Here is a 25,013-nt window from a genome sequence, read left to right as displayed (position 1 = left end):
CCCTCGCTGCGTCCTCTCTCTGTCGCTCTCTCTCTGTGTCTCTGTGGTGGTCCCCCGTGATTAATTTCACTCGCTTTCTTGTCTTTCCAGTGTACGATAAGCAGGGCTTCCTGCTGAAGCTGGACGGGAAGCTGTAAGTACCTCCCTCCTCCTTACCCCCCTCCCCCATACCTGCCCTGTCTTTTTCACACTCAGACACACAGAACTGCTTGTTTTTGTGTCTGACCGCCTGTCTTCACTGAGCCAGGGCTGCGTCTGAGGCCCCCTGCTGGACACGACGGGCTGCTGTCCCGGCCTTCTCTAGACTTAAAATCTAGGCTTAAATCTCCTTTACAAAGTGATTTCCATAACTTGTAGGTGTGTGCCTCAGTGGGTTAGGACCATCTGCCCAGGGTCAGCAGAGTGATTTTACTGTCTCTGAACTAGGCTTGTAACCCCCAGCTGCCCTATGACCCTGCTTTCACAATAAAACGTAAAAAAAACATTTGGATATAAGTATCTCATAAACAAATAACATGTATAACGCAGGGCAGGCAAAGCAGCGCTGGTTTCTCAGCGTCCCCCCTAGCCCAGCCCCTAGAGGGTGTCGTGTCACATCACCTGTCTTTCCACCATGGCAGCCGCCATGTTAACCGTGCTCCTTCATGCACGTGTGAAGTGGTTGGTGAAGCACAGATCTGTGAATCAGCACCCTGTTCACACACTGTTAGGCCTTGACGGTTTTTTAGTGCTTGTTCCTTGTGGGTCACAGTTGGCTCCGCGTCGGGTTGAGAGCGTTTTCCCACAAGGCTGGCCGTCACTCTCCTCCGGCTCACCCCCCTGTCCCCGACGGCCTGATCTGCTGGGCCGGCGCCGGGAACCCAGTGTCAGCTGGGTGCTGCCCTGTTTATTTAAGCAGGTCCTGTAATTAATGGTTAAAAGGCACGCTTAGGCACTGGGGTCCGCCTGAGTTCTGCGGGCAGCGCACTCAAAAAATGAGCTGCTGACACCTTTGCTTTGGTGCTGTTTGAGCTCTGATCATTTTCACGGATTCTGGGGAGAAAACCCATCTTCTGGCCCATGGGAAATGGGGGTCGGGGAGGGGGGCACAGTGTCTCAAACACTTTTTATCACATTTTTGCCCCACTTGTATACATTCCAGAATCGACGGGCTGTCAGTGTCTAACCGCCTTAACGTAAATATTAGAGCCCTTTTGAAAAACGCTGTTTTTTGGGAGCCCTGATTAGCGTTGGATTCCCCGTGTGGTGACCTCACTCGGGACACACAGAACGCCCTGAGGTCTTACACAGTGCTGCCAGAGAAGGCCCTCATGTGCATGTTTCCCCCCCCCCCCACACCTTGCCTCCATCCCCCAGGCCTCATCCTCTGTGTGCTCCCCTCCCCTGTAGGCCCCAGGATCTGTTCTACAAGTACGGCAACATGAGCAAAGGCACCTGCAAGCCAGGCTACGCCTCTGCCAAGATGGCGTCCATCTACCCAAAGTAAGAGCGCCCCCTTTCTGCTGTGTTCGGACACCTTTCTGTCTCTGTGTCTTTCTTGCCTTCTCTGAAATAAGTTTTTATAAATGTTTCGTTGGGTTGGTTTTTATATATCTTATTTACGTATTATGTTTAGCTGTAATGGTACTTTTTTTTTTTTTTTTAGATAAAGCAGATAAATATATAAATAAAATGCATTGACCTGTGGTTGGAAAATTAGGCTGAAGTTCAGTCATGATGTTGCGGCCGCCAGCTCATCGTTCCCTAAAGGCTCCCAGTCGCCGAGCCCTTCACTCTCGCTCTGTCCCGCGTCCCCGAGACGCTATGTCACACCGCTGCGGGGGCGGGAGGCTCTGCCGCCCTCAGACAGAGCCTCCCTTCACTCTGTCTCCACGTCCTGGTGCGGCGTGACCGCAGGGTCGCCCTCTCCGGCTGCGCGGCGTCTCGCCTGCGGTCATGGGGCCCGCGTGTGATGTCACCGGCCCTGCTCTGAGGGTGGGCTCCCTCAAACCTCCAGGAGCTGCTGTCCTGTCTGGCCGACTTCAGCACGTGCCATAGCTGTGCTCCAGTCCGCGGGTGTGACAGCCGCACTTCAATCAAGGAGGGGTCGAGGGCCTTAACAGCTTTCACACTGAGGCACATTGTGTTTTTGTCCCCCCCGGAGTGTGTCCCCATTTACCATAATTGCCACATGACGGGTCCCAGGCAGCCGCCATTCTGTTCTCAGTCATGATGGGATGATGGAGATGCTGTGGGTTGCCCTGAACAGGCCCAAAGGTCGGGGCTAATTGAGATGGATGAGTGTGTACTTGGTCAGCCTTGCGAGCTTCTCCTGTTCTAACTCTCTTTATAAATATGAGACTGACAGATGCCGCTGATGTTGAAACAAACTGGAATCGAAATGCCAAAGATCGGCGTCTGTGTATAACACATAAGGACAGGGATGGGGGATCCATTGATCAAATTAGAGCATTTTTAATAGTAAAGGACACACATAAAGGGCTTTGGGAAATTGAGATGGATGGATGTGTATTTAGTCCAAAAACTCGGGCCCCTTTCTGCATCTTTTTTTTGGGGGGGGGGCCATTAGCCTTTCGTAGAATGGCCACATTAGTCATCACAAGCAGAGCAGCTGCCGGTAAACAAACGATGTGAACGGAATGTCAAACAGAGCCGTCCGGACCGCGTCGCCCTGCACGGAACGGGAACTGGCTGTTCCTGAGACATCGTTTGGAGCGGCGGGGGCAGGATATGGGGGGGCCCATGACCCGCAGGTGGGACGGGCTCAGAATGCAGTCAGTCTGCCCCCTGTGGCAGCAGTCAGAGAAATGTAATTTTTCTGAGCGTGGACTCGTCACCTGCTTCCTTCAGGTTAACGTTATCTGCCGTTTAATAACCACAGAGAGCTGCTGCCCAGCCGCCGGTCCTCCCATGGCTAGTTACCATTCCTCCTGCTGCTACAGCTTCAGTTTAAACGGGGCTAGGAGGACCAAAAAGCTCTGAGAGGGATATCTGGGAGAGTGATCTGTCTGTGATCCAGAAACACACCGGGATTCCGGTATCTGGGAGAGTGATCTTTCTGTGATCCAGAAACACACCGGGATTCCAGTATCTGGGAGAGTGATCTTTCTGTAATCCAGAAACACACCGGGATTCCATTATCTGGGAGAGTGATCTGTCTGTGATCCAGAAACACACCAGGATTCCGGTATCTGGGAGAGTGATCTGTCTGTGATCCAGAAACACACCGGGATTCCAGTATCTGGGAGAGTGATCTGTCTGTGATCCAGAAACACACCGGGATTCCGGTATCTGGGAGAGTGATCTGTCTGTGATCCAGAAACACACCGGGATTCTAGTGTCTGGGAGAGTGATCTGTCTGTGATCCAGAAACACACCGGGATTCCATTATCTGGGAGAGTGATCTGTCTGTGATCCAGAAACACACCGGGATTCCAGTACATATGTACTCTTCTCAAGCACTAATTGGCACTTGATATGGCTTTAATCTGAAGTCTTCTTGTTCTCTCTCCTCGGCGCTATGAGGGGGGTGGTTGCTCTGCAGTGGCCCCACCCAGACTGTGGAAAGGCCTACTTGCTGCACCCACGTCTTTAAAGCGCATCTCTTCTGTGGCACTAGCCACCAGGCCGCTGTGTGTGTGTGTGTGTGTGTGTGTGTGTGTGTGTGTGTGTGTGTGTGTGTGTGTGTCGTGTAAACCCTGTGTGTTTTACCTTTTTTAAGCCCATGTGACCAGCAGGTGGGTGCCCCTTGTACCTGGCCCAGGAGCCCCCTCTCCGACATCATCCTCTAATCATGGATCCTGTTGGCTGCTCCCTCGTCTCTGTTTGTACAATTCACAGCTAATTTGGCCCTAATTGCTCGCCATCAAACATGTCAGCTGGCGGCTGCTTCTTGCCAAGTCCCATGTTTTTGTCGGTCATTAAAAAGCAGTTGTCTTGTATTGTTGGATTGTAATGGGCGGGGCTTCGCCGGCCAGGTCACCATCACTTGGGCAGGAGCTCCCATTGCCCTCGCAGGTGTGCCAGTTCCCTGGCTCGCTCTGCCTCTCTTATCCCTGCTGCTTGGTCTCTCCCTCTTTTTAAGCTGCTTTCCCTCACAGTTTCAGTAGGGGGCGCCGCTTTGCGGCTTGCCCAGAAACTAACTTCTACTCTCTTCAGCACGGCTCGCGCCGCTCAGCTTCCTGTTCGGGGAGCCCCTGTTTCCTGCGCTGTCCCTCTCCTTCATTCCATTGTTTTTGTGCCCCCCCCCCCCCCCATCTGCCATTTCCCATCAGGCCAAGAGCTGCTAGCATGCCTCCCTTCCGGAATGGGCCCTGTGACGTCCCCCGGCATCTGCTGTTGTACCCTAGAGCCCCCTGCTCCAGCCAAACACTCGGCTGTCTAGTGTGATTAATGTTAGCAGCCCTCTCCCCCCGGTGGCTGGGCCCCATGGCCTCCCCCCCCACCCTGCCGTGTCCCCGCTTAGCTCGTTAAGCCCCCTGGCTGGGTGACAGCTTACTTTAAAGGCGTCACTTTTATAATCGCAGTGCCTTCCTCATGCGCCCAATGCGAGCGTCACTCTCGGCCTCACCGCTACTTAAAATATTTATTGGTGCTGAAACAGGGCTGGCGGCTCCTGCCTGGTGCTGGGACTCCTCCTCCACGCTTAATGGTCCAGATGTGCGGGAATCGGCCTGTCCTCGGTGCAATTAGCACTTTTAAGAGCTCGTGAGAGTCATTATGTGTCAGTTTAGGTCCGTAGCCTTGGAGCTGGGAGGTCTGTAGTCGCTGAAGTTTTTGTTTATCTTCATCTGCCCCAAAAAAAAGCCTTGGGAGGGGGGGTGGGATGTGGGGGGGCAGGGGTGCATCCGGCCCCCTGCCATCCCGCTCGGGAGCACCGAGGCTGCTGGTGATTGAGGATGGCCCTGACCCTGCTGTTATTTAATGTGGAGCCCCCTCTGTCCACGCTCGCTGCCTTTTGGCTCCTCGTGTACAGCCGTCCTCAGTCTGGCCTGGCAGAGCCCCATTTTCCTGCCCGGTGTCACTCCCCAGCAAGTGACGTCTATCTGCGGTCGGCTGGCCAATTTTAGCCCACACAGCACTTAGTAGGACGAGCCTCGGAAGATGGTGTGAATGTGCTGATTGTACGGGAGTGGGGGCAGGTCATGTGACCTCAGCCAAGCAGCTGACGGTCGGGGGGGACGACACACGGGCTTAAAGACCCTCTGCTTAAGTCCTAGTCTGGATGCACGGGTGTGGCAGGCGGGCCGAGCCGGCAGCCATCTGCTGTGTTGAACATGAGTATTTGGGGTATCCCCCCCCCCCCCCAGAATCTTCTGTTCGAAACCTCATTGGGCTTCCTGCATGAGACTCGAAATGGAAGAGATGCATTGGGAGCCAGCCGGCCCCCCAGCATTTGATGAAGTTCCTGCTGGTGGGGGGGGGGCATTTGCAAAGGAGGTCCCAGGCAGAGACGAACTGCCGCAGCTCCGCCTTCAGGATGAGGGATGGCGAATCGCTTAAGCATCCCTCTGTTTGGCGGGCTTATGGTGGGGCCACCCGCGAGGGGCCCCGTGTAAGGCCCCTAACCCTGAGCGGCCCTCACCGCACTGGCCGCCTGTCTCACGCTCCAGATCCCCCCCACCCACCCTGTCCACGTTGTTTGGATTGGAGTCTTAAATCAAATGTCTGGGTTGAACTCGAACAGGCCGGTTACGAAAATACAGCCCCCAGTGAGAGATGAGCATGCGGAAATGAGCACAATGGGCCCCCGGCCTTGAGTCGGGGCCCCACGTGTGACAGGCCGCCAGTCCCCGCATCCCACATGCCCCACCCTTGCGGCTGCCCTCACGCGCCCCCAATCAGGCCATTTGTTTTGGCATGTTCCTCTGGATGACTCGCCCTGGGGGTGTCGTGCCCGTCCTCGCTGTCAGTGTGTGCCTGTTTGCGTTCCTCTCTCTGATGTTCCCGCCTCTCGCTTTCTCTCTCGGACTACCTTTGGTGTGGCTGCGCGCCCACGGGAGCTTGATCCAGCGCAAAGGCATCCTGATCAGAGAGCACTGGGCACAGGCAGACCGTCGCTATGCATTTATCGTTGTTGCTGAGATTCTGCTCTTACAGCTGGTTTTGGTCACTGAATAGAATCTCCCGGTGGTTTGAGAGGTTTTGTGGCGGTCATAGAATGCGCTATTCCGCCATGCCCCCTCGGATTCCCCTCTGTCCCGCACGCTGGCCGTTTGCGTTTACGGAGTGTGACTCCCTCTGGCCAGAGCAGCTCCAGGGCCACCTAACGGGACCCCAATGGAAGAGCAATGCCCTGCGGGGCGGCGGGTCACAAAAACAGCCGTTCATCACACGCCCAGCCGACGCGGGGGCCACGCAGGGGCCACGCACGCCGCATCAATTAAGGTGTGTCCACGGAAACGGCTGCCCAAGATTAGCAGGAGTGCTTTGTCACCAGGGCCACAGGGAGTGCCTTACGGGCGGACGTGCCTCCGCGCCCCTCTGGCAGGGCTGGGGGGGGTTCGCTGATTAATAGGCTGGTCTCGGGCAGCTCCTTTTTACAGATCTGGTGTGCAGTTGGTGGTGGTGGGGGGGGGCTGGCTTCTGTGAAGAGCTCTTTAACTCCCTGCATTGTTATTTGGGGGGGTCTTCTGCAACCCGCCCTCTCCATCTCTACTTGTGCTGCTTACTGCTTCCCCTGAGACCACTGGGCCTGGAGATTGGCCCACACAGCAACCACAGGTGGAAGAACAGGAGCCGCGTTTGGGCCGGTTCCCCGGACCAGCATCGCACACAGCCCAGAACCCCTGCCCTGTCACCGCCCCCAACCATGCCTGTGGGGGGGAGCTGCCGCTCACAGGAAAAGCCTCAGACGTTGACCTGAATGTTTTGCTTGTCTCTCTCCAGGTTTGCAAAGTTGGCGCCCATGTTCCTTGACCAGAACTTCAGGCGACTGGGAAAAATCAGAGATTATTTACCTCCTTTTGGCATCAAAACCCAAGGTAACGGAGCGCGGTCTTCCTTGCTACTGAGTGTTTGTGCCGTCAGGGATGTGATGTGGTGGGGAGAGGGCTTCTGTGCCATCATCCATACTGGAGCCTGTTCCAGGCAGCACAGGGTCCAAGGCTTTGCTTCACTCTGGACGGGACACCAGTCGCAGGACACACACGCTGGACGGGACACCAGTCCGTCGCAGGACACACATGCAGGCACACTCGCATGCTGGGTGTAATGAGGGGACCTGCCCTCGCAGTGCATTGTGGATTGAGGTCAGAGATTGAGCTCTGTTGCACATTGAGGAATGCGATGACAGCCGGGTAATAAGCAGCCTTATTTGGACGGAGATTGTGTTTACTGAGGCCGTGAGAGTGCAGACCAGGGGGGTTCGTCTAAATAATCGTGTGTATTAATGGTTGTGATGTCCTGCTCTGCTGAGAGGTTTGCTGTAAATCTTTCAATGCGGCCGCACTGAACAGGAACAGCGTGAATGGCATGAGCTTGGCCTCAAACACTGGTGACATCATGGGGTCTCCGATACCCCCCAGGAAGTTCGAGAGAACTGATGGGTTGGGCACACATGTGCCTCTGCTGTGCCTCGTGTGCCTCTGCCGTGCCTCGTGTGCCTCTGCCGTGCCTCGTGGTGCGCCACCACCTGCGCACTGTCTGCCTTACCGAAAGCAGTGACCATCTGCAGCCCGCAGGACCGATGGGATTATGTGTCAGTGAGGACGACTCTATTCTGTATAACAGTCTGATGGCTGCTTCAGTGTATTCCCCGAGCTGTCGCTGTGGACGTGTTTTGTATTGTTTTGAATAGCCGATGCTGATTTTGCGTGATGCCGAGATTGCAGTGGCGTGTTCTGGCTGCTGTGGACAGCGCCTTTCCTCAGATATGACATCTAGCTGCCGCACTGCACAAGCCAAAGGAGCCGCTTGGGATGAAGCTCGCCGCCGGGGTCTCTGACCCAGACTTAAGGTGTTAGCAGCCACACGCCGCTCTGCTCGGTGTGCAAACCCCCTTGGAGTCCCGCTGCGCTCTGCGGATGCCCCCGGATTGTCCGTGGCGTGTGAAGACCGGCGCAGACTGTCCCGCGGTCAGGCCTGCTCCCCTCCGCGGTTACGTGCCACCCCCGGCTTTGTTGTGACGGGTTGCATAATCAGGGCCTGTAAAGCTTGCCTGAATGTGAAGGTGTTCCCTTGTTTGGCAGCACGGTATTCCCCCCCCTCCCCCCGTGCACGAGTGTGTCTGACTGCCATTCAGCGACATCCTTTGTGTCCCTGGGTGCCTCAAAGGGGCTGCCTTGTTCTGTCCCCACGCCTCTCGACACGGATGGTGAGGTGGCTTTGTTCCCTTGTAGACCCAGGTCCTGTGCTGAGATGTGACATGTTGATTCTAAGAAGCGTTTCAGCTGGATAATGGGTTATTTTTATTCCTCGGGGGCGGCCCTCCCCGCAGTCTGGCATGTTCTTCCACTTGCCCTCGTGTGTGGGATAGGTGCCCCTCCCACAGCGCCCCGTCTCTCTGACACGAGGATAGACCTCTGTGTTTCTTCGTTCCTTTTTTTTTTTTTTACTTTTACTTTTTTACGCTGTTCCTGGAATTGGGTCCCCTCACTATCCCCCCGCAGTGACACAGCTACAGCATCGTGTCACCCTCATCCCCGGCTTCCGTCTTCCTTGTTGTGAAATGATGAAGGTGTCCCTCTTGGCCCTCCTCTTAGCACCTTCACGGAGGCCCTGCGCAGCCGGTTTCGCTCCGTGACTCATGCCCAACACCCGTATCCCATGGTTACCGCTGTCGGTGACCTCGTTGGCATCTACATGTCTCTCTACTCTTTCTTGGTTGTACTCACGTTAAGCGATCCGTACCAAGCCCGAGCACGTTTGACCCCCAAAGTGCTTCGTTTGACTAGTGTGATCGCTCCACACCATGCCCGGGCACATTGTGCTGCACTGTGTCCCGGCCCACTTGAAGAGGCGGGCCTGGGCACAGTTCAGTTGGATTCAGGTACGATACGCATCCATTGTCATAGCTTAATCATGCTCAAGCATGAAACGCAGACTTGACTTCAATAATGTAACTGACACACGTGTACACATGTACGCTATACATGAACTAGACTCAGAAAGAACGGATCGGGTACACCGTACAGATCAGGTGAGACAAATACGTAACGAACATTGCAGCTAAGGAAACTACGGCAGAGGTGCAGTGTTAGCTGGAAATCTGGGCTGACGAGTATCCAGGAAAAACTGGATGCAGCACACAAAAACTCAGATATTTGGTAAAATGTGGAACTGTCAATGCCACATGATTAAATGAAAATCGCTGCATTGCATATTCTTTATATTTATGAGAGGGCCCTGTGTCATCGCACCCGAAATGACTTCAAATAAACCACAAAATAAACACAATCATTAACCGTATTCTGTTGTGCGATAGTGCTGCCCTTGCTAACTCACACGGTGATGACGACAGTGTACTCAGACCTGGAGCGTTAAGCGTAATGTGAGCACAGACCTGCAGGGGAGTAGGGAGAGGGGCCAGTTGTGCTCTGGCACAGTACAGGACAACTGGGCCAAGTGTGAGTACGTCCTGCATCTCCTCCTATCTTCTCTCTCCCGGCTGGTCGCGCTGGGGCCCGGCACCCTCTTAGCGTTACTGCCGCTATAAATAACACATCGGATGAGAGCTGCGCTTGCAGAGCGGGTGGGCGACTCGCCCCCCAGGTTGCGGTGTGAGCAGGGCCCTCTGGGGGCCAGCAGGCACGCAGATGGGCCCCCAGCAGCAGGCACTGCCCTGGCCCTCAGCCCCTTCCTGGTAGCCAGCTGCATGCCGGGCTTGTTGCACAGCCTGCTGTTTTTCTGTTTTCTTGATACTTAGTTTGTCCTCCTTGTGTTTGTTTCCCCCACAGAGAAGCTCATAGCTGATATTTTAGCTGCTACAAAGAACTACGGACTCAGTCCTCACTTGGACAGGTAAATGCCGCCGCTGTGGCTTTCTGACAAAGCAGCAGCGTCCTTCAGCAGAGCTGTGCACGCTCACAGGTCCCCACTGCAAGGCCGTCACAGGGTCACACGGGGTCTTCTGCCCCCCCACGGCAGAAGGCTGTCCGTCTCCCTGCCCCCTCTCACACTCTTGTGGCGACTGTCCTCCTTTGCCGTTTCCATCACCTGGTATTTTCACTTACTGACAATCTTCCCCTCCAGAAAAACTAAATTCATCCAGCCATGTCCAACCCGGCTGCTCCTCCCCCCACAAAAACATTCTTCCCGTGGCCAGTGATGGGTCCACGGTGGGACCTTGTGAAATACTGCCTTGGTCCCCACACACACCCCCAGAACTTGCTCTGATGTGATTCTTGCCAGAAAAACGAGTTGGTACATCAGGCTGCACTGACATTCGGGTCAAAGTTCAGTTGAGCGCGAGCCCGAGGCCGGCTGCCTGCCCCGAGGCCGGCTGCCTGCCCCGAGGCCGGCTGCCTGCCCCGAGGCCGGCTGCCTGCCCTGTTTGGCTTCTCTCGTTATACATTCTTCAGTGTTTTGGCCTCTGCCCTTTGGGCTTGTACTCCCCATGTAAGTGCTTCTCCAAACCCGCCCCCTCGCCGCCCCCCCCACAGTTCTTGTGGTGCTTCGCCTCCCCAGTTAGAGCGAGAAGCCATGCTGCGTGCTGTGTGAGTCTGTGCAGCTCTCTAAATACGCGGATGTGGGGCCCTGCCGGTGGGGGGGGGCATCCTTACCACTTTTCCTGTGTACTCACCGAGGGCCTCCAACCAAAACTGACCCCTGACCTTCCCAGTTTGCACTGGGCTCAGTGACACGCGTGCAGCTCCTCCAGCCTTCAGATCTTGGTTCAGGTTGAGTTTGTCTCTCTGCATATTTCTCTCTCATCTCTCTTTCTCTCTTCCCCCCCTAGTCTGAGTTGTAAAAGGTGTATTATTGTTGGAAATGGCGGTGTCCTCGCCAACAAATCCCTGGGCTCGCGAATCGACGATTACCATGTGGTGGTGAGGTGAGTGTTTGTCTGCAGTCACCCCCCCCCCCCCCCCACACAACCACAACAACACTATCTCCCTCCCCACCAGCCTTTCATGACCCCCTTCCCACTCCTGAGAAAACCCTTCCTCAGCACACAGGAACTTATCTTGCATGCCTCAATGCCATGCTTGTTCCCGGGGACTCCACACTGTAGTCTTTGGTGGGGGTGGGGGCGGGGGTCTGTCTTAAGCGACACTCCCTGACTTGGGACTCTGTCCCAGTCTGAGCTGGACAGAGGGGGGGCAGGCTCTGAGGGTGACTCATTGTGTGCAGGAATTCCTCTCTGATGAGTCAAAGCCACGGCCTTCTGTGGGCCAGGGCAGATGGCCTGGTAATGTTCAGTTTCAGATCGTCTTTAATGACCCCAAGTGTGATTGTGATTGATTGGATGCTCTTCAAGGCTTCCTGGAGCTCTCTCCTAAGTCTTCAGGTGTTGGAAAGTTTCCGGCACCTCCTCTGAACCCGCGGGACCGCCCCTGGTCCTTGGACCGGCGGAGCTCCTGGTTTTCATTGAGCCCAAACCCCCTGAATTGCCCATAACAAGCAGCAATTTGTTCAAATGAGTGAATTCCAGGTATTAATTACCAATGATTATTGATCAGACCTGGACTGCAGCCAATGTGGCGCCCCCCCCCCCACCCAACCCCCTTAATGCATTACAGAGACTCGAGCAGCTGGTGCCCTCGAGTTACGGTTGGCTCTCCAAAATTGGGCAGATTTACAGTGTTTTGGTGGGCCTGTTCAACAGAACCCCCCCCCCAGGTGTGTGAGCAGACTTGGAGCCGTCACCTTCGGGCCTGAGTCTCTGGTGCCGTTACTGATGGCCGGGTTCTGGCTGACCATGTCCTGGGGGAGTTTTGCAGTGACTATAAGCGTTCTTTGGCCGTTTTAAAATGGTTGTTATTATTATGTAGCGATTGAGGGCTTATTTTGATGGCAGGCTAAACGGGGCCCCAGTGAGCGGCTTCGAGAAGGACGTGGGCTCCAAGACCACCATGCGCATCACCTATCCCGAGGGGGCCTTCCAGAAACTGCAGCTCTACGAGAAGGACTCTCTCTTTGTTTTATCTGCTTTCAAGCCCCACGACTTCAAGTGGCTTCTGCAGATGGTCTTCAAGGAGAAGCCGGTAAGCCTGCCTGATAGCCTCTAGGGGGCAGCGGGGAGCTGAAGTTGGCAGTATGTGTGTGTGTGTGTGCGCAGCGGTGGCCTGTGTGCCCAGCCGGGTGGCCTGCATGTCCCACAGCATGTGCGCATCTCGTGGCACCACGTTGTGCTGCAATTAACGCCTTTCTTAGCTCTTTTATCCAACACTTACTGACTAAATGAGACCTTTTTTTATCATACAAGACCTGCATCAAATCCAGAGACACCCCTTCACAGAACACCTGAAAGGCATGCCTGCAGTTATGGTGCCAGTTACGATTGTTTGAATTCGCATTTGTCAACCTTTTTGTTCCATCCACATAATGTTCTCATTTCAGCCAAAGGCGTGTAGCAGCTTGTTGTCAGTATAACAATTAGAGGCGGTTTGCTGTTCAGTGCCGGAGCTCTCAGCTTTCTGCAGCTATGCTTTCAGGCTCTGATGTTAATTTCCAGAGATAGTACCTCACTAACACTCACCTGTAATCGCCTCTCCCTCTTTCCCGCTTTGAGGTTGTCCCTCTGTTAGTGAGGCTCTGTCTCCTGTAACAATTTGAGGTTCTCTCCCTGTGTTAGCAGGGCTCCATCTCCTGTAACAATTTGAGGTTCTCTCCCTGTGTTAGTGAGGCTCTGTCTCCTGTAACAATTTGAGGTTCTCTCCCTGTGTTAGCAGGGCTCCATCTCCTGTAACAGTTTGAGGTTCTCTCCCTGTGTTAGCAGGGCTCCGTCTCCTGTAACAGTTTGAGGTTCTCTCCCTGTGTTAGCAGGGCTCCATCTCCTGTAACAGTTTGAGGTTCTCTCCCTGTGTTAGCAGGGCTCCATCTCCTGAACAGTTTGAGGTTCTCTCCCTGTGTTAGCAGGGCTCCATCTCCTGTAACAGTTTGAGGTTCTCTCCCTGTATTAGCAGGGCTCCATCTCCTGTAACAGTTTGAGGTTCTCTCCCTGTGTTAGCAGGGCTCCATCTCCTGTAACAGTTTGAGGTTCTCTCCCTGTGTTAGCAGGGCTCCCTCTCCTGTAACAGTTTGAGGTTCTCTCCCTGTGTTAGCAGGGCTCCATCTCCTGTAACAGTTTGAGGTTCTCTCCTTGTGTTAGCAGGGCTCCATCTCCTGAAACAGTTTGAGGTTCTCTCCCTGTGTTAGCAGGGCTCCATCTCCTGTAACAGTTTGAGGTTCTCTCCCTGTGTTAGCAGGGCTCCATCTCCTGTAACAGTTTGAGGTTCTCTCTAACTAGATTCCTTCTCTTGTAATGGCTTGATGTTCTGTCTGTGAACATTCCCTATTGTTCCTTTGGTATTCCCCTTGTTGCTTTTTAAAGGAGGTAGAAGCTGCGGACTTATTTAAATGAAATCCAACTTTAAAAGGCTTCCGCAGCGGTAAAACATCAACCCCCACCCCCTAGCGATAAAGCATATGGTGTCTTTTGTGTGAGCTGAGTGTTAAGACTCTTCCATCCCCATGAGTGGCGTTTGATGAATTGGCCTGTTAGTGTGCTGGTCGACCCACCTGAGTGGCCTTTCTTTATCTTTTCCCAGGAGATTATGGCAATTTACTGAGTCTTCTGTTCCCGCTCCTTATCAGAGTGGTATGGGGGGGGGGGGCGGCTAGTATTTAAGCCCAAGCTCCCGTTAGCCCTGCTGAAAGAGCAGATCCACCCAGATTGGGCCCCGTCTCGAACCAAGGGGCATTTCGGCTTCCCGCATGACCCAGGAGTTATACAGACCCACGCGACTGCAGTGTGCTGTAGGATGGCTTTCGACCCTCTTTCGTACATAATGGGGGTTGGGGTGAGGGTGTGATGGAATAAGCGGTTCTCTCCTCTCCCCTGTGCTCTGCGCCTAGCCACATGGTTGTCGTAGCTTTGCCCACTAACGTAAACACCCACAGGCAGCTGCCTGGAAGGTTTGTGCTGTCCATTAAAATTCCAGCAGTGATCAAAGGAGCCAGCCCCTGGATTGTCTCTTGAACCCTGTCCCGAGGGTTTAGATGACGCGTTGCCCTCGTAACTGGGTCCCTGGTGACCGTCCTCAGGTGTCTGTTTGCTTTCCGGTCATTTCTACAAGGTTCCTTTGAGCTGGGGTCTGTCTCGGGGTCCGCGTGCGTCACGCTGAGGATCTGTCTTTCTGGAAGTGCTGGCAGTATGTTGCTGTTAAACTCAATGAGCAGATGAGACACACACTGCTCACGCTGGGTCACCTCTCAGGAGGGCCTGTCAGTCGCGAACTGGGGACGTCGCTCTCGCTGGGTCACCTCTGAGGAGGGCCTGTCAGTCGCGAACTGGGGACGTCGCTCTCGCTGGGTCACCTCTGAGGAGGGCCTGTCAGTCGCGAACTGGGGACGTCGCTCTCGCTGGGTCACCTCTGAGGAGGGCCTGTCAGTCGCGAGCTGGGGACGTCGCTCTCGCTGGGTCACCTCTGAGGAGGGCCTGTCAGTCGCGAACTGGGGACGTCGCTCTCGCTGGGTCACCTCTGAGGAGGGCCTGTCAGTCGCGAACTGGGGACGTCGCTCTCGCTGGGTCACCTCTGAGGAGGGCCTGTCAGTCGCGAACTGGGGACGTCGCTCTCGCTGGGTCACCTCTGAGGAGGGCCTGTCAGTCGCGAACTGGGGACGTCGCTCTCGCTGGGTCACCTCTGAGGAGGGCCTGTCAGTCGCGAACTGGGGACGTCGCTCTCGCTGGGTCACCTCTGAGGAGGGCCTGTCAGTCGCGAGCTGGGGACGTCGCTCTCGCTGGGTCACCTCTGAGGAGGGCCTGTCAGTCGCGAACTGGGGACGTCGCTCTCGCTGGGTCACCTCTGAGGAGGGCCTGTCAGTCGCGAACTGGGGACGTCGCTCTCGCTGGGTCACCTCTGAGGAGGGCCTGTCAGTCGCGAACTGGGGACGTCGCTCTCGCTGGGTCACCTCTGAGGAGGGCCTGTCAGTCGCGAACTGTGGACGTCGCTCTCGCTGGGTCACCTCTGAGGAGGGCCTGTCAGTCGCGAACTGGGGACGTCGCTCTAGCTGGGTCACCTCCGAAGAGGGCCTGTCAGTCGCGAGCTGGGGACGTCGCTCTAGCTGGGTCACCTCCGAGGAGGGCCTGTCAGTCGCGAACTGGGGACGTCGCTCTCGCTGGGTCACCTCTGAGGAGGGCCTGTCAGTCGCGAACTGGGGACGTCGCTCTCGCTGGGTCACCTCTGAGGAGGGCCTGTCAGTCGCGAACTGGGGACGTCGCTCTCGCTGGGTCACCTCTGAGGAGGGCCTGTCAGTCGCGAACTGGGGACGTCGCTCTCGCTGGGTCACCTCTGAGGAGGGCCTGTCAGTCGCGAACTGGGGACGTCGCTCTCGCTGGGTCACCTCTGAGGAGGGCCTGTCAGTCGCGAACTGGGGACGTCGCTCTCGCTGGGTCACCTCTGAGGAGGGCCTGTCAGTCGCGAACTGGGGACGTCGCTCTCGCTGGGTCACCTCTGAGGAGGGCCTGTCAGTCGCGAACTGGGGACGTCGCTCTCGCTGGGTCACCTCTGAGGAGGGCCTGTCAGTCGCGAGCTGGGGACGTCGCTCTCGCTGGGTCACCTCTGAGGAGGGCCTGTCAGTCGCGAACTGGGGACGTCGCTCTCGCTGGGTCACCTCTGAGGAGGGCCTGTCAGTCGCGAACTGGGGACGTCGCTCTCGCTGGGTCACCTCTGAGGAGGGCCTGTCAGTCGCGAACTGGGGACGTCGCTCTCGCTGGGTCACCTCCGAGGAGGGCCTGTCAGTCGCGAACTGTGGACGTCGCTCTCGCTGGGTCACCTCTGAGGAGGGCCTGTCAGTCGCGAACTGGGGACGTCGCTCTAGCTGGGTCACCTCCGAAGAGGGCCTGTCAGTCGCGAGCTGGGGACGTCGCTCTAGCTGGGTCACCTCCGAGGAGGGCCTGTCAGTCGCGAACTGGGGACGTCGCTCTAGCTGGGTCACCTCCGAGGAGGGCCTGTCAGTCGCGAACTGGGGACGTCGCTCTAGCTGGGTCACCTCCGAGGAGGGCCTGTCAGTCGCGAACTGGGGACGTCGCTCTCGCTGGGTCACCTCCGAGGAGGGCCTGTCAGTCGCGAACTGGGGACGTCGCTCTCGCTGGGTCACCTCTGAGGAGGGCCTGTCAGTCGCGAGCTGGGGACGTCGCTCTCGCTGGGTCACCTCTGAGGAGGGCCTGTCAGTCGCGAGCTGGGGACGTCGCTCTCGCTGGGTCACCTCTGAGGAGGGCCTGTCAGTCGCGAGCTGGGGACGTCGCTCTCGCTGGGTCACCTCTGAGGAGGGCCTGTCAGTCGCGAGCTGGGGACGTCGCTCTCGCTGGGTCACCTCCGAGGAGGGCCTGTCAGTCGCGAGCTGGGGACGTCGCTCTCGCTGGGTCACCTCCGAGGAGGGCCTGTCAGTCGCGAGCTGGGGACATCGCTCTCGCTGGGTCACCTCCGAGGAGGGCCTGTCAGTCGCGAGCTGGGGACGTCGCTCTCGCTGGGTCACCTCTGAGGAGGGCCTGTCAGTCGCGAGCTGGGGACGTCGCTCTCGCTGGGTCACCTCTGAGGAGGGCCTGTCAGTCGCGAGCTGGGGACGTCGCTCTCGCTGGGTCACCTCTGAGGAGGGCCTGTCAGTCGTGAGCTGGGGACGTCGCTGCAGCAGCCTCTCGGGAAGTTCAGGATGTGGGCTTCAGCACGCTGAGATGAGGCCTCTCGTCTGCAGGAAAACAGCTCTCTGGCAGGGCAGCCTCATGCTATTTACAGGTGAATAAAATGGAAACGATGAAAAATCCAGGCATGTACTAGTAAATACTTAGGAAAGTGTGGCGTTGGCACCTTCCTGTAAATGTGTCTCTCCTCTCAAATATGGAGGCGCAGAACCGTGCTGGTTTGCCGTCGTTTTGTTTTTTGCATGAACACTAATCTTAAGATTATCGGTGCAGATTTCAAAGCACCTGCCTGCAATTGGCCTGTATCCTCGCCAGCAAAGCCTCTTTCGTTTATGACGGGGAAAAAAATGGAGATTCCCGATGCGATGTGTGCAGCGACTCCAGTAGCCCCTCCCCCCCCCCCCCCCCGTATGTCAGTGAGCCTAAGACAAACATGCCGACCGCAACGGCTGTGTGCTTTGAATGTCCCTCCTGATCCTGCTGCATCCCCCCCCCCCCCCAAACACGGCCCATGAGCTGAGGTGCCCCTACTGTGCACATGCCCCCACCTCCTGAAGTGCCAGCATCAACTGAGAGGTCCTCTTCAGTTTGTGATGTTCGTTTTTTTCCAGTTTCGTGGAAAAAAAATGCTGGAAAATTTTAATGGCCTGGTTTTGAGGCTGAGTGGTGAAACATTAAGTTTTGGTGAAGTATGAAAATGTAATTCAGGGTGATGCTGGGTGTCACCACTCATTCACTGAATCGATTCAATCTCCAATCCCATTTGACTTGATTCGGTACCAAAGGTTGTTAATCTGTATATATTCAGCGTCTCCTTATGCTAATTAAATTCGGTTAACAGAGCACTCCACATGCTACTGTTTTGGTAAATCATGGCGATAAGCACTGAAGTGGAGGTGAAGGAAGGGACAGATCAGCAGCCACATCACCTTTTAAAAGGTGAGATATGGTGGGAAAACAAGGTAAAATGATGTGGGTGCTGTGGCGGTACTTTCTGCAGTTCAAAGTCCGACATGTTTATAAAACTTAAGGATATGGAGAATTGATACACATGACTAACTTTTGGGCATCACAATGCACCTTTATTTAATATTTTAGGCATACTACTGCTCTGATTACCAGATTGTGAGCATAAGTAAACGTCCATATAGTACGAAAAAGCCAGTGTCCAGACAAATGTATACATCCATGTGATGTGTGCTTGATACAACCCCAAGGGGCTGAAGCCCCGTTAGTCAGTAATGCCATTGCTGGGGGGTTTCTAAAGGGGGCTTGCGTTTTCATTTTATTTAATTTTTTTAAATCCACCGCTCCCCAGTCTCTCGATTTCCCGTTTGAGTCCTGTGATACATGCCGGTGTCGTGTGTCCATGCCGCTCACCGATAGCTGCTCGTGTGTCCATGCCGCTCACCGATAGCTGCTCGTGTGTCCATGCCGCTCACCGATAGCTGCTCGTGTGTCCATGCCGCTCACCGATAGCTGCTCGTGTGTCCATGCCGCTCACCGATAGCTGCTCGTGTGTCCATGCCGCTCACCGATAGCTGCTCCTGGGTCTGCATGCGCCCCCCCTCAGAAGATGTGGATAGTGGGGGTGATGATGGCTGCTCCGGCTGTCGTCCTGTTTAATCATGCGTGTGTCCGTCCTGGGGGAGCACCTCTCTAGCAAGCAGCAGCGCCCTCCGAGGGTGACGGTGCAGCACGGGGCAGGCGGCAGACTTGGAGCGCTTCCAAACAGACGGACTCCCACACTGGAGCAGCCTGGACTCTTCCAGACCAGTCTCGTGACGGTGTAAAGTTACAGCTGTCCCACGGGGTAGACTGCAGACCCCGCTGAGGAGACGGGGGTCCTGATCCCAGTTCAAAGGACCTAGGTGGCCTGCAGGACAACGATATCTTCTCATGTTGGCTGCAGACTAAGGAAGCAGTGGGCTTTGACAGACACCGCCAGGGTTGGGTTAAGCGGGGAAATGAATAGCTACGGCATGGACGTGTCAGTGTGTCGCTGAGCGTGCAACTGACAAGCTATGTCTGTGTTTCTTGATAGCTTTGTTAAACTGAATAGCCATTTCCTCGCGCACTGATCAGATGTGGGATGGGGGAGCGACTTGGGCCATTTTAGCCTCTAGGGGGCCCACTCCACCAGCAGACCAAAGCACCTATGTGTGTGGCCGGTGAACAGGTGCCAGTCGCATGTTGAGTCCCATAGCCACCGGGCTGAAATTCACAGCGGGGCGGGCAGTGACCCAGCATGTAGATGCTTGCTGCCCCTCATCACTGCTCTTGGTGGCCCCCGTGAATACACTGTCCCTTAACAGCCACACTCGTCATGTGAGCTAACACCTGATGAGTGGCTGGCCAAGGACAGCGGCATGCGGGCTGCTATTTAAGGCCATGGAAGTGTGAAGGTTCATACTCCACACATAGCCAGTCCCTGCCCTCGCAGGTCAAAGGTCATGGGCCATCCAAAAAAAAGCACAGGAATGTTCCAGCTTCCTCCCAACAGAAAATGCAGAGGAGGATTCCTGAGAGGCTCAGGTCCCAGTGCAAGACACGGCACTGGAAAAACTGGGGGGGCCATGCCAGCGTCCCCCGCCCCCCCCCCCCGCACTGTTCATTCATGGGCCTGACCTGAACACACACCACCCTGAACAGAAACCCCTCTTCATACAGCGTGTGTCCCTCAGGCGTTCAGCCCCCCCTCCACACAGCTTCAGTGACTCCTTTGCCACACCTCCTCGCCCCACCCACTGTCACGTAACGTCTGTCATGCAGCCTAGTAGGACGCAACATTATGTATTTTTCAGGGTTTGCTGGCTCTCGAATCACCTTAACAGTTTGTTGTTTTTCCATGCAGCAGGGTGGAATTCGGGGGACCTGCCTTCACAGTATCAGTGTGGAATGAGACTAAGGGCAGAGTTTGGGGGACCTGCCTTCACAGTATCAGTGTGGAATGAGACTAAGGGCGGAATTCGGGGGACCTGCCTTCACGGTATCAGTGTGGAATGAGACTAAGGGCGGAATTCGGGGGACCTGCCTTCACGGTATCAGTGTGGAATGAGACTAAGGGCGGAATTCGGGGGACCTGCCTTCACGGTATCAGTGTGGAATGAGACTAAGGGCAGAGTTTGGGGGACCTGCCTTCACGGTATCAGTGTGGAATGAGACTAAGGGCGGAATTCGGGGGACCTGCCTTCACGGTATCAGTGTGGAATGAGACTAAGGGCGGAATTCGGGGGACCTGCCTTCACGGTATCAGTGTGGAATGAGACTAAGGGCGGAATTCGGGGGACCTGCCTTCACAGTATCAGTGTGGAATGAGCCTCGGATAGGATGCTTTTGTTTTCCTGGGTGAGCTTCTGTGGATGTGCAGCCCAGAACCTGATCCTTCTCTCAAATCGATCCCCTGTCTGTTCACCGTCACCTGACATGTCGCCGCCGTGAGAGCGGTCAGCGGCCCATGAAGGTCCCGTTTATCTGTGTGAGGTTCAGGGACCCGCCCCTCTGCATCTGGAGGAGTTCTGCAGGGGCCCCTCTCAGGATCTCACTGTGTCTGCTCCGCTCCTCACATCCTGGTGGCTCTCTGGGCATCCGCTGCCTCCATGCCATCGGAATGCCGGACTGGGCTTTTCCGCTGTGGCTCCGGACCCCTCCCTGGGAGTGTGTAGCCAGGCACCGGGCTCCTAGGTAACCCAGGAATACGGCACTGGCCACCATCTGATTGGCTCCGGGGGCCTCGAATCACTGCTGCCTTTGGCATCTGTTTGTTCACCGCATGTATCAGCCGCATTCTGCCCCTTTGCCTCCCGTTTCCTCTCCCTCCCGCTCAGCCCCTTCTCGCCCCCCCCCCCCATCAGCAGATACCATCCTGGTCTTCCTCCCCATGAGGAAGGCAGACAGTGACCCACATGAGTGCGGACGAGCTGCTTGCTGTGCCACGAGGCCTTCCAGACCATCCGTCTGCATTTGCTGTCGCCCTGAAAGTTGAAAAGCTGTGGGAAGAGGCCCCTGTAAATGTCCCAAAAACATACATCTGCGGCAGGGACGCGACTGGGAGGTCAGCCAGCTGTTTCGGCTCCACTGTTTACCATGTGCAACCACACTCCCATGCGATGTTTACACCTAGAGCCGCTCACCTGCTTTTGCCGGGTGACTCAACGCGGCGCCCCCTTCCCCCCGTCTCTGGGAACGTGCCGCTAATCCTGCCCGTGAATGCGTGTGATTTATTCTCCTTAAGCGGCTTGTCATACGTGTTGTCACGTTAGCAGTGGGAATTCCCAGTAACGCAGCCCATCTCTTCCCCGGACCTTTCATCTGCATCCCGGCTTTGGCGCTGATAAAACGCCCCGCGGTGGGGGCTCCTTCGGGACGTGACCTACATGGTGAGGTTCTCTGGCAGCAAATATCCTACAGACCCAATGGTAAAGATTTTGCAGAATTGACTTAATCCACCCCCACCCCCCCCGGATTTGTATTGCATTACCATTTATACAGTGTTTCTCCTGAGTTTACTTCATCACTCCGTCGCCCCCATTCCCTTTATCCTACAGCCCCAGGGCATGGCCAGATTGGCCCGGGGGGGGGGGGTTGTAGGGATCGAGGCTGCACTGCTTACTGGATGAAGGGGGGGCACCACCCCACCCTCTCCTGCTTATCTGCAGTTATTTCACGGCCAGCAGAGCCAGCTAATCGCAATGCTTCAAAGAGCTCCACTTTACCTCATTGGGAATTTGCCCACTCGTTTTACTCTGGGAGGTGCCCCCCAGTCACCCCTGGAGTCCCGCTAAGCACTCCCTCCCCCCTAGCCTTTCTGACCACTCCTGATCCCCCTGGGTCTGTGCCAGCCAATCGGCTTCCAGCCGTAGCTGCTCATGTTTTCCCCTAGTTTGGACGGGGGTCTTTATCACTGTGGGGTGGCGGGGGTGTGTGACGAGCGGGAAATAGGCAGTGAAGTTTGCCAGATTAAATCCCACGTACCAGGGAAAGCGGCTTTAAACGCCAGGAATGGTGAGAGTCCCGCATTAACGATGACATTGCCGGTCAGTGTGACGCTCTGTAGTCATGTGGGAAACCTGTGGCCGGCAGAGTGGAACCGTAACCTGGAGGGGGGGGGGGGGGGGGGCTGCTTTGTTTTCATTTGCCGTTTTTCAATGAGGGTGGGAGGGTGCCGGGCCAGGGGTCTGATACAAGGGCCACCAAGATCTTGCATGTGAAGCCCGCAAAGTGGGTTTCAGAACCACCAGAGCAATGCCCACACTCACACACTGAAGTTTACTAATTACCCTGTAGATCATTAAACTGGCATGAAAACAACTTCACACCCCCTTCTTGTTAATCAGCAGCTTCTAGTTCCGGTCGAGAGGTCAGGGGAGAGGGCAAAGGTCAGTTTGTGTTTCCGGTTCATTGTGCTCTGCCAGAGTAGGACCTGCGGAGATTCCTGGGCGTCCCCTCCCCAGAGGCCCGGCAGGATCCCGTTATCTGTGAGGTTGTTATGCAGGGTCGTTGTCTCCAGATGCGTTTCACATCCGCATGCCTAGTAAAATATATTTTGGTTTAGTTTCGTTACCAAATTTAACAAAACTTGTGATAATCTGTGTGAAACCGCATGCATTCAGCCCTTGATCAAAGTAATTAATGCCAAACCATGAATCTGCTGTGATTCTGGTCGGCTCTCCCTACAGTCTGACACCACAAGCGTTTGTGGCCCATCTGCTTCTCAGCCTTCATGTGCTTCGGGCAGAGCCATAGTCAGCCAGTGCCTAAATCAGAACCCTGCTGGATGCCTAAGAGGTCTGGCAGCTCTTGGGCCGGGCCGGGTAGCATGCATGCATACTGCTCCGATCGGGGCCCCGGGCTCCCACGCCGACCGTGTCTGTGGCCCTCGGACCGCTCACTTGGAATTCCTCTCTGCCGTAATTTCTCCCAGCTGTCTCAGTAATCACCTATCTAATGAACGGCTGTTTTAACAGGTGCTAATGTTTGATTACGAAGCCCTCCTGCGTGAAGCTAAATGTAATTATCCAATAACTTTTTATAAGGGCCTCATCCAAAGAGAAACAAAAACAACAACAGCGAGTCCTGTGGTGACCGCCTGCCCCCAGCCGCATTACCATTTCCTGCAGCTAGCGGGCACCACATTTATGGGCTGATGCAGAACTTCTGAGTCACTGCCTGATCCATTCCTCACTTCACTGCCACTTTGGGGCACTCCTGTCTGGTACCATTCCCCGGCTGCTCACGTTCTCAGTTCCTGTGGTCCGATCGCCCCTATGCCGTGGTCCTGGGCTGGTTGATCATGGATCAGACCTCCAGGTGATCAGTCCCTGGTCACTCTTCAGGTACCTCTTCTGGTCCAGAGAGCCCAGAAGTTTCATATCTCTGCTCCAGATGTTCTGTATCTCCACCATGGACAGAAATATATATATATAAATTAAATATTTTGGAAAATGGCGCTGCCCTGCCTGCCAGGCGGAGGCCGCGTTGCGGAGGTGGGAATGTGACCTTTTCAGTGAGTCACCTGTCTGATTGCTGTCAGATGCCTTTGGTAACATTTCAGCTGAAACCCGTAATCCTCTGTCTGTGCCGCCTGACCAGCTGGGGTCCCTTTCCCACGCCGGCATTCCGGCCCGAGCCGCTCACCTCCCGTTCCATGGCCCCGCACCCAGGCACGGCGGACCCCGCCGGCATCGCGTCTCATGCCGGGGCTCGCCTCTGGCAGCACTCCAGGCTGGTTCAAAGGCATTTTCCGTGTTGTGGTTGCTCCCTTTATTTGGAATATCAAAGACGACACTCGCGTGTTTGGACAGGTGATTTCCATTAAAGCCAATAGCTGCCTCTCTGTTTACTATCGGGCCTGTTCTGCCGCTGTGGCTCCTAATCATGGTGCGGCTGGATTGAATAATCTCTCTGCTGGACATCTGGCCAGTTTCCATGGCGAATGATGCAGTGACTCGGGGCTTTGAAATCCATGGATCGTCCATAGAGGCTGCCAGCTGCCTCTGACCTGGTATCTCTCTCTCTCTCGTTCCCGGGCTCAGCGTGGAATGGAAGGCTTCTGGAAGTCCATCGCCCTCTACGTTCCGCGGGAAGCTTCAGATATGCGTATCCTCAACCCATACTTCATCCAGGAGGCTGCGTTCCAGTTCATCGGCCTGCCCCTGAACAACGGCCTCATGGGAAAGGGGGTAAGTCTCATGGCAGGTCAGCTGACCCCCTTCACGAGCAGCGTGTGCCCGGCGGGATGCCAGCCAAAGCAGGGCGGCTGCGGCTCTCATAAGTGCTTCCTGGACAGGGAGCGATGCTACCATCTGAAGCACACGGTCACGGTCGGCTTGCCAGCTGTGTATCAGCTGCGCTCCCCTATCTGGGAGCTGGAGGCCTCACTGGGGCCAGAGCCAATAAGAGGAGGTGTTTGTGAAGGGCCTGTGACAGCCCCAGCGTCCTGCCCGCGTTTACCTGGGCTTTACTGATCGGGCTGCTGCTTCCTGCTCCTCCTGAGGAGGGCGCCTCGTGACCTTTCCGGTGACAGGCCTGTCACCCCTCCACCCAGATTAAAGGTGAGGGCATCACTGAACTCCTAGCTGGAGCTGAGCACGTGTGTGGGCGTGCTGGTGTGAGGCCCCCCCGCACTGCATTCGCTACATGTGTGGCACACATGTGTGCTTGGCTGAGCCCCCGGGGCAGTACCAGGCCGTATGGAACTGATCAGGCCCACCGGCCTGCCGCAGTGCCCCGTCTTTGATGGTGCGACACTGCACTCACCTCAAGGGTCCGGGCGCTTGCCCTCCGCCTGGCCAGTGATTATGGGCTCCTTTCTCGGGCCCCACGGCCCCCAGGGCCCTCAAGACCAGGCCGGCTAATGGCTAGAATTACATCCTCCTTCCCGGCTGATCCCCCCACCCCAAAAAATTAGCTTGACAGGTTGGGGGCATTGAGGCAATCATCAGGTCCTAAGCCGAAAATGACTTAGCAGCTTGACCCGTGAACGAAGCGAGTGTTATGAGGGGTGTGAGCGCTGTCGATGGGCTGTGGTTATGTCAGGCTCCTCCCCCCAGAGCCATGATTGGCAGCCAGGGCCTGGTCCAGCACCCTAACCAGCTTATCAGGTGGCACATGGCTGTGAGGGACTTGGATTAGCGTGACATGAGTGCCGCCACTGATAAGCCCCCCCCCCCCCCCCCCCCCAAAGCAGGGAGGTTAATCTGTTGTCCCAGCCCACCAAGCCAGAGCCCAG

General features: G+C 55.9%; 1 protein-coding gene across 10 annotated transcripts in view; it reads left to right on the top strand.

The window, feature by feature from the left end:
• st3gal3b (ST3 beta-galactoside alpha-2,3-sialyltransferase 3b) overlaps window positions 1–25,013 on the top strand; it is a 46,016-nt gene that overhangs the window by 15,776 nt on the left and 5,227 nt on the right. For 9 of the 10 annotated variants that reach the window (XM_023815863.2, XM_023815859.2, XM_023815861.2 and 6 more), the window contains 7 exons: window positions 91–133; window positions 1,390–1,482; window positions 6,889–6,983; window positions 9,897–9,960; window positions 10,898–10,993; window positions 11,960–12,146; window positions 23,818–23,964. In XM_023815863.2, the coding sequence (XP_023671631.1) occupies window positions 91–133; window positions 1,390–1,482; window positions 6,889–6,983; window positions 9,897–9,960; window positions 10,898–10,993; window positions 11,960–12,146; window positions 23,818–23,964 (725 nt within the window). The remainder of the gene's footprint in view (window positions 1–90; window positions 134–1,389; window positions 1,483–6,888; window positions 6,984–9,896; window positions 9,961–10,897; window positions 10,994–11,959; window positions 12,147–23,817; window positions 23,965–25,013) is intronic. The other variant, XM_023815865.2, reaches the window with a different exon arrangement.

This window comes from Paramormyrops kingsleyae, chromosome 21, assembly GCF_048594095.1.
Source record: "Paramormyrops kingsleyae isolate MSU_618 chromosome 21, PKINGS_0.4, whole genome shotgun sequence".
In the NCBI taxonomy this organism is placed as follows: Eukaryota; Metazoa; Chordata; class Actinopteri; order Osteoglossiformes; family Mormyridae; genus Paramormyrops; species Paramormyrops kingsleyae.
This window is presented reverse-complemented; position numbering and strand designations above follow the sequence as displayed.